At 36.7% G+C, this 14328-nt stretch overlaps 1 protein-coding gene across 3 annotated transcripts in view; it reads left to right on the top strand.

The window, feature by feature from the left end:
• MXD4 (MAX dimerization protein 4) overlaps positions 1-9239 on the top strand; it is a 57536-nt gene extending 48297 nt beyond the window's left edge. For all 3 annotated transcript variants that reach the window (XM_006134720.5, XM_006134721.5, XM_006134719.5), the window contains exon 6: positions 3609-9239. In XM_006134720.5, coding sequence (XP_006134782.2) covers positions 3609-3757 — 149 coding nt within the window. In that variant the 3' untranslated portion in view covers positions 3758-9239. The remainder of the gene's footprint in view (positions 1-3608) is intronic.
• The last annotated feature ends 5089 nt before the right edge of the window (positions 9240-14328 follow it).

Below are 14328 nucleotides of genomic sequence, written 5' to 3'. Positions count from 1 at the left end.
AAAAATGAAATGTACTCCAATATGATAGATCATTAAGAACTTGTCTTCTCTATTGTATATTAAAATTTGTATTCATAATTAGATTATTGAAAGTATGTTTATTTTAGTATATCTAATATATAAAGGAGAATGTTTGTAAGTTTGTGCGCTAATATCTTGGACACTATAAGAGCTACCGCAACCAAACTTTGCATGGGATAACCTTTTATCCAGAAGGTTTTAAGGTACTGTGGGAGGGAAGAGATGAGAGGCCAATGCCTCTCCCCGGGGCTGCACAGAGCTTGGCAGTGCGGGAGAAGCGGCTTCCTGGGGGAAGCGACGGGGACAGTCACTCACTAAGGCCGGTGGAGGGATAACCTTTCATCCAGGAAAAGGTTTTAAGGGATGTGGGAGAGAAGAGATGAGAGACCGACGCCTCTCCCTGGGGCTGCACAGAGCTTGGCAGTGCAGGAAGAAGCGGCTTCCCGGGGGAAGTGGTGGGACAGTCATTCACTTAAAGCCGGAGGAGGGACAAGGAAGCGGAGTGTGGGCTCGGGTGCCGGCAGCAGGTGTGCGACTCCCTTCCCCCTCAGGCTCCTCACCTCAGTTATATCAACTGTCAACTTATATTTCAACAATGTATACTGACTCTGTTTTTCAGTAACTCACTTTAATTATTGAACAGATTATATTTTTTTCCTAAAAAATGTATCAGTACACAGCAAATTGCATTTTTTAGCCCATTTTATAAAAATATTATGCCATTTAAAAAAAGGCATCTAGGAAGAAAGACTGCAGGTGCAAAAAGAATGGCTTTATCAAGAGCACCTGAACGTGTAGAAGAGAGGCAGATTCATCTATATTTTAATCCCTATAGATCTCAGTGCAACTTTTCTATCCTTCAAAAAACGATAATGGACTAGTTTTTCTAAATTTTGTTCCTCCACTTTCCCAAGCAACGCTGGGTAACTCCAGCGAGCATTGGTAATATATTAGAAAATGTTTTATAATATAGATGTATAATAGTTAATATAATCCTTGACTACATCACATTTTCCAACTGCTGTAGATCATCGTACTTGAGACTAAGGGCAAGACCTCAGGTGCTGTAAATCTTCATGATTTTATTGAAGTCAATGGACCTAGCTTGATTTTCACTAGTTGATGATCTGGCACATGATCTAGTAGCTCATTCATCACTTTCTATGAGAGGATGTGAGCAGCACTGTAACAAACCAGGATTTTAAAGGCAGTAAACCATACAGAAATGTATGAGAGTATTGGGAACTATCTTACAAATTCCTGTATGCCATGATTTTAATAATACATTTTAGGATCTGTTCTTTCCTGATTGTGATGAGTTCCCACCAACATTAATGGAAATTTTACACCTGCATCAAGAGTAATATCCCCTACTATGAATTTATCTTGTCTATTGCTTCCTGTATTGCTTTTTTAAATTTTGAGTGGAAGTTACTAATAAAGTCCTTTTTGAAAATAGATCTGACTTGCGAGCTGTGACTTAAGGGTGGCATGTCCAATTTAGCTTATAATTTCCTGGTTTTGATAACAGTTTTTGTTTTAAGTATCTGCAGTGCAATTTTCTTTTCCATATGCATGTACCATACTGGTGCCTTGGACTTGATCCTGCACCTTTCTAAGTCAGTGTTAGTTTTGTGAACCCTGGGAGTAGTATTGAGCTTTTGGGGCTAAATGCAGATATCTTTGGTCAGTATGAGTAACACTTTAGCCCAAAAGTGGTTTCTTTGAAATACATGGGACTGTTTGTGAAACAAGGTGCTACTTCTTGTGAGCAAAAATATCAGAATCTGGCTCTTTATTGAGACATTTCTTCAGATGGCTTGTAAGCCTCTAGAACTGCTTGTCTCCTGGTTGTTCCATGTTCTTCCTCTCGTGGACAATAAGTAAAGCTAGTGACATTTTTCAAACAAACAAACAAAAACTTGTAGTGAAAAACAGCCTTTTCTAAATCAGAAATTATATTTAAAATGTTTTCAATTTTTCCAAGTAAGCTGGAAGATAAAACATTTAATCCATTTTTTATTAATCAGTTTACCTTCCCAGTTTACCTGTCTTTCAGGCAAAATTTAAAAAGGATAAAGGCAGAAGGAAAATTAAAAAAAGATTATTTAATAAAATAATTAAACATCAAATAAACAAAACATTGTTCCACTTCAAGCCCTATGCAATGAAAATGACTTAAAAATGTCTGAAAATTTTGGCCAAAATCTGGGGTTTTTAAATTCTAGGTACAATAATACATTAGGCAGTTTGTACTGCCACTCAGCATTTGTAGAGCATGCATTTTTGCCAATTAAAAAAAAATTGAGTATTACTTGGTTAGACTTCTTTTTGTGAAGGATTGGGAAAATGGGCATATCTTCTCTTAAATTATATTAATAAACTGTGCTTTCTGTGGAAAGCACTTTTCAGACCTAGATATACCTGCAGATTTTGTCAAGGATGATACTCATCACTATATTTTGGGTTGTGTGATTCAAAGTAGTAGTCATAAAATATGGATCTTTCAACTCTATGGTACCACCCTTGTTGGGTTGTTAATTACTCAAACTTGTTACCAAATGATGGCTTTTCAGTGGCTTCTGTGAAATGAATTGTTGGTATTAGGGATATAAGCGACTAGTCAACTATCCAATAAGCATAAGCTTTTATCAGAAAGTCGAGCAGTAACTTGACTAGTCGCTGCTTCCCCACCATGCTGCCTTTGGTGTCAGAGGCAGCAAAAGGGGAGCAGGAGCCAGTGCTGGGGGGAGCTGGCTTAGAAGTCTGTTCCCTCTAGCACCATCTCCGTGGGGGGCAGGGGAGGCAGAGAGTGGGAACCAGGTGCAAGCTGGGAATCAGCTGATTCCTGGCTTGCGCCTGGTCCCAGACACCACGACTCTGCTTTTTAAATATATTAAGAGTAGCCAGGTTCTTAATACATGTAAAAGGCTAAAGCGCAGCGGGGGAACCGGGTGCAAGCCAGGAATCAGCTGTCCCAGTTTTCACCTGGCCCCCCCCCCCGCTGCACTTCAGCCTTTTAAACATATTAACCACCTGGTTGCTCTTAATACATTTAAAAGGTAGAGCTGCAGTGGGGGTTAGTTCCCAGGGCCTGGCGCTAACCCCACTGCAGCTCTGCAGTTTCCCCCCTTATTGACTAATCGACCATTGACTAGTTGATTAAATGCAATTTAACATCCCTAGTTGGTATCAGTTGAAATCACAGTGGACAGATTGCTATACCACAGTTGTCACTAACTGTACATTTTGGTAGTGTTATCAAAGATTGCTGTATTAAATGGTCTTGTGAACGAAACTATTATTTTTTAGCTCTACAACACGCAAGAGTTCAGGACAGTTATGAGAAAGCCCTTAGCGCTGATGTCATGCTGTATTTGTTATGTGGATAAGTATGTAGAGAATTTAATTTCTAGGGCTCTCAGTCTGGTACTTTTCACTAGCACTAAATTTAAAAACGTATTTTGAGAAAATTAACCGTGATTTGAGTTTGATATTAGGCTTTTAATCATATATTCAATATCAGTCCGTAGTAACTGACTGTATTCCCTGCATTTCTGAAAATCTGCCCTTTGTGTTTCATTTAGAAGTAGACATTGAAGGAATGGAATTTACACCAGGTGAAATGGACAGTATTGGAAGTGCCAGTGATGCTGAAGACCACTACAGTTTGCAAAGCAGTTCAAGTGATGGTGGCTATACACATTCCCACAGACTTAATGCCAGGCTCTCATAATGCCTGAGTTACCAATTCAACTCAGGACCATCTAACTGAAGCACTTATAGAAGAAAATTCCAGAGGTGTCAACTGCCACTCTTCCGGGAAACCCCAACCACAGCACTCTGAAATGGAGGTTTCGTATCCACGGTTCCCTGCACTGTAACCACAATATTTGATATTGTAAATCATGGTTTTGTTGCAGAGAACTGTGGTTAGGTACAGTTGTGACTTAAAGCTAGCTTGATGTAGCCATACTGCAAATTTAAAAAAATCATATCATTCCATGCAAGAAGTATTACATTCAAACTGTTGGAAGCATATGATGGCATAAGGAAGTTTAATAAAATCATTTTGATTTTGCAGAAACCATTTTCAGATATTGAAGATTAAATAGAATCTATGATGTGTTAGTGAGTGAAAGCTATAAAAATCCAACTACTTTTTTCTTGTTTTTAATGAAAAATTATTAATGCTTTATAGCAGGCTGTAGAGTATAAATTCTTTTACTAGTTATGTTTGAGAGAGGCAGACAGAAAAAAAATCTCCAAATCTCAGATGATCTTTAGAAAAAAGATCATATTAACAAGTCACTACTGTACTTCAAAATGGGGAGGAAAAAAGCCAGCTCTAATAATGACTTCATATGGGATTCTCAACTTTCTTTTGCTTTTTGTGTTCAACAGCCACCCATCAGCAAATCATTCTCTCAATAATAACAGAGCTAGCACACAGCAACATTTCAGTGTTAACCTGTTATCATGGAAGAGATGACATTTGAAGCATTTCAGTATTTGTATAGAGAATACAGATCTCAAAATGATCCAGATTTTGATAATTAAACCTCTCCTTACAAGGAATGTTTCCTAAAGTTTCTTTTTTTCCTATTTATAGCTGCCAATACATTTTAATGGAAGGCATGGCTTATAATTACAGTATTCAGCTAGAGGATAATTAATCATTTTTCTTCTTTTGCACGCTATGATTGCATTTTCTATTCTTAAAGTGCAAAAAAATAAAGTGTATGCTGTAAAACAGCAAAATTTATTTAGTACTCATCAAGCTGTTCAGAACATATTTACCCAAATTGTAGCAATACTACGAAGATGTATTTTAATACAACTTTGGCTTAGTGAAGTCATTAGAGCTTGGCTTGCTGGGTAAGAAAAAAATGGACCAGTCTTTGCATTATCTGTATAAAGAAGGTCTTTTAAAAAAAGAAAAAAAAAAAAGAAAAGAAAAAAGCTATAAACACTTTTAGAGAGGTGATTTTAGCAAGTGTAGTCTATATTTCCTGTAAGAGATTTTGTATTATATTTTCCTAAATGTTCTCATTTACTTGTATAGGGAGGGGAATGGTACAGACCCAAACCAGAGTCTCAGGGACTCTTCACCCTTGTCATATTGTGCCTTGGTGACCATTTATGTGTGTCTCTCCTTTTTCATTGTTTAAAGGCAACTAAGCTTTGTTTCTTTCAAGACCTTCTGTTTGAATGGTCAGTTGTCCATCTTATTACAGATGAAGCAGAGAGTTATGAATCCTCTCATGTTCTATCCATGTGGCTTTTAGTACAATTATAAGATTTTGGTGAGGGTTAACCATTAATTACATTTTGCTTCATAGAGGCCCTTCCTTTAATTCCTTGGCACACAGATTTACATTTTGTTAGCTTTTTGAGCCAGGGTCTCTGTGAGACCAATATTAAATGGCTATGGAAATAAATGTATTGTATAATGCTATAGGATGTCTAACTGTGGTACCATTTTAATATTCTAATATAAAGATCTCATGACATACTGACCATAATGATCAAAACAAAGATTCAGTTTTTCTTTCAACATTAAACATATGTGGCCTCCCTTTGGTTCTTACAACACAGAGTAGAAATAAAAATACATTTTGTGGCAGCTTACAATCCTTGTTTGCACTCTCGCTTACTGCTTGGAACTTGCCAACAAGGAAAATGTATACTTTTAAGTTACATAACCTAATTTATGGCCATCCCTACTTTGGATTTGGGGAGGAACTTAAGGTTATAAACTCTGGCAGCTGAATAATAAAAAACAACAATTAACCTTTTTCTGTGATGCAGGTTTTGGTATTATGTTGTACACCTTTGCATATTACTAAAATCCTCGTTGTTGGGGAAGACACACAGCAATATACTCATTGTGTGTAGCTGACAAGCAGCAGATATTACTAGCTCCTTTGGTGCATATGTAACTAATTTCCAAATCTGGAAAAATCAAGTGTTTACTTTAACACACGACTGTTAACGGGAAAAAAGGCTAGTATATTGTTGCTGTTCATTTATTATATAATGAACACATTCATGAATTGTAAAGTGTTTCCTTTCATGACAAGCAGCTCTTGCACAGAACCTCCTAATAAAAAGAGATTTGAAACTCACAGAAGGAGAGTAGAGATTTTAAATCCAACATTGTTGTACTTCATGTTGATCTGAACTTCTCCTTTTAAAGATGAATGTGCTAAATTAATGAGTTCTTCCACGCTGGGTATCCATGCCTTTGTAGATCCTATATTTTCAATAAAAATTACTCCAATAATCTGAATGGAAATAAAAAGGGTTTTATTTTTTTCTTTTGCATATTGCTACAGTAACCGTTATCAAGACTAAAAATATGGCATAATTTTCATAAAGTGTTTGTCTTAATTAAAGTCTGATGCAATATAACACTTTCAGATATGGGACCCATTCCTGCAAATCTTTCCTAACAAAAGTAGTCCCATTGAAATCAGTGGCATAACCAATGTCCTATTTGCATGAGTAAGGGTGTACAGGATCAGATCGAAAGCCCAAACAATATCATTCCCATACCAAAGTGCTAAGAACTCTTATCTATTGCCCTTTGATTTTTGTGGTGACAGATGGAGCCCTATGATGCTGTTCCAAAACATTATTCTCCACCCTATTCATCAGTGATATTAATTATGACATTACTTTATGGCATGCCAACTAGGGATGAATACAGTTTCCTGTTTTTCTTAAATAATTTTAAAGTGGATGTTCGCTATTGTTTTTTGTGTGAGTAATTATTGGAGCTGTGATTAAAAAAAGGCGGAGTGGGAATTGGGGAAGAGATATTTAATCATTTTCTTGGAGTAACTGCACTTAATCCAGTCATCCTGCCCTGTTGTGTTACAATGTTTTTAAAGTTGAGAATGTCACATTTCTGAATTTCTTTCTTTTGCACTTTCTAATGTGGAAAGAAGTATGGTGCTGGAGCTTCTCTCTCATGAAAGAAGGTCTAGAGAAAATTGCTATGAAATTCTCCTTGCAGAATTTTCTCAAATTGTTCCATAAAGGTATGAGAAGGTTTGACTGTTCTTCTACCCATGGAACAAGGAGGAATGTCTGCCTTCAGAACCTGCAGGTCCCAGGTATCTGGAAGAGACCTGGTCCTAGCCAGGATCTGTGCCTCTGCACTTGTTCTGGTGCCTACTGTTTGCCAGCTCCTCAGTTCCACTTGAGTCCTGTTGTGTTTTCTCTGCATGGGTGAGGCAATGAAAAAGTCAAAATGCTTGAGGCAGCAATCATTTTTCCAATATTTCCCACAAGATTTAGGGGGAGAATGCATATCCCCTGACTACCCCATCCTACCCCTCCACAGCTGTGTTTCCACAATTGGATGGAGGACCAACCAACCTGCCCTTTCCTTTTTAGGAGTCAAAATATCAGGAGCTGAAGATCTAAGGGCATAATCTTATGCAAGAAATGAATCCTGTATTTCCTTATGTAATTTGCCTACTGACTTCAATACAAGTTTTGCCAGAATGAAGAGTGCAGAAATACCTCCCACTTCCCCCCCAAAAAAAATCAGTGACAAGGATAATGTTCATTTCTGGTATTTACAAAAATATTAAATGTTAATTTCTTATTGTAAAACTTTCTTTAAATTTGGAAGTATGTGCTAGGACATAGTACAATTCCTATTTTAAATGAGAGAAAAGACTCTCACTGTCTTGAATGGGTATTGGATCAGATACATCAACTGCAACTTGAATTTTGGCAAAGAGGTAGTTTGTAATTATCTAGAGAGTACATATGACAAATGGAGAATTTTTGTTTGATATTTATCTAGCTTTGATTTTCTTCTTACCATAAGTTCTATCAAACTAATGTTATTTTAGTATTTTCAGTCAAAATGATAAATTAATCACAACATTTAAAAAATGGTAAGAGATTGTGTGCATGTGAGTTTGATCTATAAGTGTTCTCTTGTGTAATACACTAAAGCTTGCTCAATTGTGGAATATAGTCCCTGGTTCTTTTGCAGTTTTATAAAACAGTGTATACAAGTAGGACAAGTGATCTCTTGGCCCTTTAATCAATGTTAATTCAAATATTAATCTATTTAATTATCACGGTGTTTTCTTCCTCAGATGTCACTTGCATATGCAAAATAAAATGCTTCTCAAATATGAACCCACCCAGCACAATCATTGAACAAAAGATACCAATTTTATATATTTGTTTTGTGAAGACTTTGTTTTATTAATGTTTAAAAACTAAATTTCAGAATCTTTCATTACATTTATTTACTGTGGGAAGCTAGTGCCTTGTGTTTAAAAAAATTGTGTCAAAACATTCAATCCATCAATCCAACCCTTTCCAAAATGGAATGCAATGACTAAATTTAGGTTTGTTTTTTAAAAGGAGAGCTGCATTTATTTACTAATAAAACAAAACATATAAAATTAATCAAATATGAGAGACATTTCACCAGCAATGAATATGTGTTAGTGTGGTTAGTGAATGAAAGGAATTCCTAATTGATAGTTCCAAAAGAAATAAATAAGTTATGTGTGCTAATTACTTAAAATGTAGGCAGAGTATAAGTGGGAACTACTAGAAATAATTTGGGCTGTCATTATCCTAAATTCTAGAAATAAATATCAACAAAGATTCCTGGTGACCCAAGTACACCTATAGAATAACTTGGTAATGAATCACAGTGAAGGCAATCTAACTTCAGCCATCAACTTTGCATAGGTAATGCGGATATAAAGTGTGGTGACATTCAATGTATGTGGTTTAAAGGGTCTGTGCAATAAAAAGTCTTACTGAGTGATATTTCACTATGTGTGAAGTACATGGTAGGCACTGAAAAAAATCCTTCTGCTGTGGAGGTTATGTTTCTGGTGAAATTCTAAAGGTGTACTGGGCACATTCTGTGCCAGAGCCATTGGAATATATATCTGAAAAGGAACGCTTCATAGTTTCTAAGATGTATTATACTGTAAACATTCATTTGTACACACATACATTGTGCATGCTACACTCAGTAGCACACACTGAAGTAATGTGTTGTATCATTTTTTTCATTGTAATATAAATACAAATTTTTATACCTGAGATTTGTGATGGTTTTCAGTTTTAATTTTTCTTCTTTCATAATTTGTTTTATGTGTGTACTTTTCCTTTTCCTTGCAATTCATTTCACCCAGGGTTAATTAATAAACATTTTATAAAAAGCTCATTGGGTGTTCTGCTCAGTAAAAATTCCTTTCAAGTCTTCATAGTGTTGTTAGTTTGAAGCTACCATTCAAATGTAAGTTCTGATAAAAATACTGGCCCAAATCAATATCCTGCCAAATTCCATTTTAGTCAATACTATGAATTAATCAGAACCATTATTGTAAAAGAGCTAATAGAATCATAGAACCCTAGAACTGGAAGGGACTTCAAGAGGTCATCGAGTTCAGCACCCTACTCTCACAGCAGGACCAAGCACCATCTAGACCAGTGTTTCTCAACCAGTGGTATGAGTACCGTTAGGGGTACTTGAGAGAAGTCTAGGGGTTTCGTCAACACAACTGAAATTTGGAGAAAACTGAATTTTTGTTTTAAGTTTTACAGTGCTTTATTATTTTTGTACTTTTTACACCCAACAATTTCATCGCCAGTACGCCTACGATTAAGTTTTTTAAACAAATATGTTGCAATGTTGGAAAAAATTTGGTGGGTCTGAAAACTGTAGGTACTGGGGGTACTTATAACTTTTTTAAGGGGGTACTTTATTTAAAAAATGTTGAGAAACACTGATCTAGACCATCCCTGATAGATGTCTATCTAACCTGCTCTTAAATATCTCCAGAGATGGAGATTCCACAACCTCCCTAGGCAATTTATTCCAGTGTTTAACCACCCTGACAGGAAGTTTTTCCTAATGTCCAACCTAAACCTCCTTTCCAGCAGTTTAAGCCCATTGCTTCTTGTCCTATCCTCAGAGACTAAGGAGAACAATTTTTCTCCCTTCTCGCTGTGGCACCCTTTTAGATACTTGAACACAGCTATCATGTCCCCTCTCAGTCTTCTTTCCAAACGAAACAAACCCAATTCTTTCAGTCTTTCCTCATAGCTCATGTTCTCTAGACCTTTAATCATTCTTGTTGCTCTTCTCTGGCTATTTTTTCTTAACATGGATGCTGAGAAATACCCTATAATATGCATACCAGTACTGTATTCTGTGAGAAACCAACCAAACAAAAAAGAATACATTACTCTAAGTATGAAGAAAATATAACCTCGCTTTATAATCATTCCATCTATATCTAAAGTATAACCAAAATGAACATAGAAAAAGAGCATAGAAAGCAATGTATTTTAATAAACTAAGCATGGAGATCATCAATAGTGGCAGATATCCTGATTAAAAATTTAAAATTTGGCCTTCTAGAGGGAAAACAAATAGAAATATATCAATATATCATGCACAAGCACAACAGTTATATATATAATTCCATATGGACTTTGGCAATATGATCTCACTTGTATTTGTTCTATAATGATTCCTACCTGAAATTCTTGTGCAAGTTTATGAAAGATGTATTTCAATACATAAGAATTTAGATTTTAACTTGTAATGAATCACAAGAAATTTGTCAAATTACTATTAGCCTTGATTCAGATCAGTTGTGTATCAAACTGAAAATCTATGTTCTGCTGTAGAATCGTTAAATATTCTTGTACAAAAACATAAGTAAAACCTTCCAATCTATTATTTTATTAGAGCTTTGACAATGCAGGTGGCCCTGAATGGGTACAAATGGCAATTTAGTAAATTACTAGATTATAATAAATTGATCTGTATAATAGAAAAATGTAATCTTAATTTGTTATTTTGAACTCTGCATATTTTGGGGGCAATACTAAGTTTAGGTAAATAGTAATATATGTGAGTTGGGGTAATGAGTAATCAACAATAATGTGACAATACTTTCTTAAATAGCATGTAGTTTGTGGACTGTACAGATCTAATCTTTTAATGTATTTATAATTTATTTTCTTTATAGTCAGAGTAAGATTGATTGCCCAATTAATGATGGACTGTTGCACTGGTAAAATACTCTAGGGAACGCTTTGAAGTACTATAAATTGGGCAAACATGCAAATGAAATTGTATACCACTGTGCAACTAAAATTTGCAAGAGCCATAGATGGTAGATTACTCTTATAATGATGTAGCCAACAACTTCTTTTAGAATAACCAGTTTACAGTGGTTTTAAAGGAACATTCAACTATTTCACTCCTAGTTCTATACTGCCTATAGCTTTTGTAATAGTCTCACTTGCAAAATTCTTTTCAGCTTTAAAGAATAGCAGTAATGAGACCCTTCTCTCCCCAGGCGATTATGGGTTGATGTGTGAGCTAGGGAGGAGGGGCTGGTTCTAGAGTGGGTAAGCAGGCAGTCTGAGTCAGTGTGGTGGGGGCTTCTTCCCTCTTGCCCATTTAAGTGCTGAGCTCCAGAGCAGCAATGCAAGAGTCTAAAAAGCCATCAGCACAGCTTTTTGCAATGCCCCTTCTTTCATCACCCTGATTGTGAGAGTGGAGAAGAGCTACTCCACAATTTGATGCAAGAAGAGCCAAGGAAGCAGAAGGGAAGGGGCAAGACAGCAAATTGCATTTCCCATTTTCTGCCTTAACTCCTAGTTTGTGTTATAGAAAACAAGTCAACTTGTAACAAATGGAGACTGCTTAAGGATAGCTAAAATGATTTTTGATCAGCCCAGCTATGGTTTTTCTTTGACCAGAGTCCAAAAGATTAATCCTCCAAACAAGCAAACTTCATGCATCATGTATGATAATTATACTAGTTAAACCAGTATCACAGGCAGTAAAAGGTACAGAGGATAAGTAAATAGGGACCTGAAAAAAATAGTAAAATATAAATGATGCCATAGTCCCATTCCCTTTTTCTATTTACTCATTTTAGAGCCAAATTTTGCTTGCTTACGTACCAATATCAATCAAGAAATTATCTCAATGTACACTAGCATCTAACTTTCTCCATTTTCTCAGTACCATTCTGAATGGCATTGGTAAATTTGTTATAAAAAAGTTTTTTGTTTAATGCAACTGCATTGAAGTTTGATTGGGAATTAGCAAACCTAATAAAATAAGGGCACATTTATTTTGTATATGAAAATTTGCATTCACTGCTCATGGCAAATAATATGCATTGTGATTTTTTTTAACATCAGCAAGGTCTCAGCATTGGATATCGATTGTTCCTATAGATTTTGCTTGTGGTTTGGTTGGCAAACCGTTTTACATAGAAAATGTATTAACATAGACTTGTTAAAGACTTCTTAAAAGCTTTATAATAAAAATTAATCCACTTAACGGTGTGTTCTGCACTGTTACATTAAGAGAGAATGGCTGATACAGCAAGCATCTGCTTCAAGGATTCCTTAACTACTGTTGTTTGCCTGCACTTATAAGCAAACACTTAAAAGCACATCCTGTTTGAAAAGGACTGTTGAGAAAAAGTCCAAAAAAAGTTGCTATATAAGTTACAAATCATTCAAAACTTATTTCAATGTTTTAATTTCAGTTGATATTAATCATTGTCTTGCACAGTAAATATTCCAAAGAAACAAAAAGCCAATGCCTTTCCATTTGTGTACATGTTCATGAGATAATGATCTAGCACTGAACAAAATAGGGTATTAGAATACAGCAAAGTATTATTTCTAAACCTACTTTCTCTTTGAACAGTAGCTACCACAAACTTTTCCTATCTTCTTGCCTGCCTAGTTTCCTGCTGCAAGTTAAATGAAAATACACATGCCTCCATATCTGCAACTCATGTTTATATCTTCACTCTTTTATCAAAGGCGATAATGAATGACAATTTTTCTTTACAAACTGTAGTGAGGGTCAATTATGAGACTTGGAATTAAAATAAGAACACACAATGGTTTTGCAATTGTAACCTATTAGGGAGCTTAATGAAGCAAAATCTCTTTCCAGGTAAAAGTTAGTGACAGAATGGTAAGGAAGATATCATTTGATTCATAAATATCTACAGCTCCATAATTTTAATAGTGTTATCCTCTTCAAGGTGCTGAGAGAAATTTGCCTTCACTCCACCAGTTCCAGTTCCAAGATCCTCCAGTTGGTGGGAAATTCAGATAATACGATATCATTGAAGATGAGTATCAACTTTGCATTTTGTGTGAATGGTCATGACACATCTAGAACTATTATGTTGATATATATTTAAGAAAACATTTAGGAGTCAATTACATTACGTTATCTTTTTGAGATACAGATGCACTCCTTACATAAAGGATAAAAAGACATTCATCTCTGATAACCCTATGGAAGTTAGCCCTCACGTACAGGAATGAAAACCTTTAGCTGTGCGTATGTAACCCACACAAGGGCTATGTTTACACTCACGGCTTCTTACGGGAGTAAGCGTGGAATATCGCTGAGCCTCATTTGCATACCTAATGAGCCACCATTTTTTCAGAAGAGGCTCTTGCTCAAGGAGCGCCTACACTGCCCCTTCTTGCGCAAGAAAAACCCTCTTGTGCAATGCCTTTCTTCCTCTCAATTAATATGTAACAGCATTGCGCAAGAGGTTTTTTCTTGCACAAGAAGGGGCAATGTAGACGCTTCTTCTTGCACAAGAGCCTCTTCTGAAAAAAATGATGGCTCATTAGGTATGCAAATGAGGCTCAGCAATATTCCATGCTTAGCCTCATCTGTATATTACTCATGCAAGAAGCCATGAGTGTAGACATAGGCAAGGAGTGTGATTCACTGCCCCAGGCAGTGGCATCTAGACCAGGGCAACAGAGAAGAACAAGAGACCTCTACAGCAAAAGCTGAGAGCCAGCTGACTTCTAGCTCAGCTGACAGAGGCTCCTATACTGAGTCCCAGATTCAAATCTGCCTGGTGGCGGTTACTGCAGACTATCGCTGTGGACCCAGTCGGAGGCGGTAAAAGTGCAGTTGCCCATCTACTCTCACCTCGGGTGCCCTGGGCATTGGGGTGCTTTGTTTCAAGGGGAGTTCAGTCCAAGCGCTTATCGCACAGGCAGGGGCGGCCTCACCTCGCTGTGTTACGCTCTAATACGGAACCTAAGCATGACCCCAACAAACTCCTCGGGAAAGACGGTTCCTGCGCAATATCCGGCGGACGGAGAAGCGTGGCATGCTGGGTATTGGAGTCTGTGCAGGTTACTCCGCCCTCCGGCGAGCGCTGCATTCTGGGAACTGTAGTCTCCCCTTCACTCGCTCACTACGTGGGCGGGAAGTTTGTGGCTGGCTCC

Source organism: Pelodiscus sinensis, chromosome 4 (assembly GCF_052426305.1).
Source record: "Pelodiscus sinensis isolate ZL-2025 chromosome 4, ASM5242630v1, whole genome shotgun sequence".
NCBI lineage: Eukaryota > Metazoa > Chordata > Testudines > Trionychidae > Pelodiscus > Pelodiscus sinensis.
This window is presented reverse-complemented; position numbering and strand designations above follow the sequence as displayed.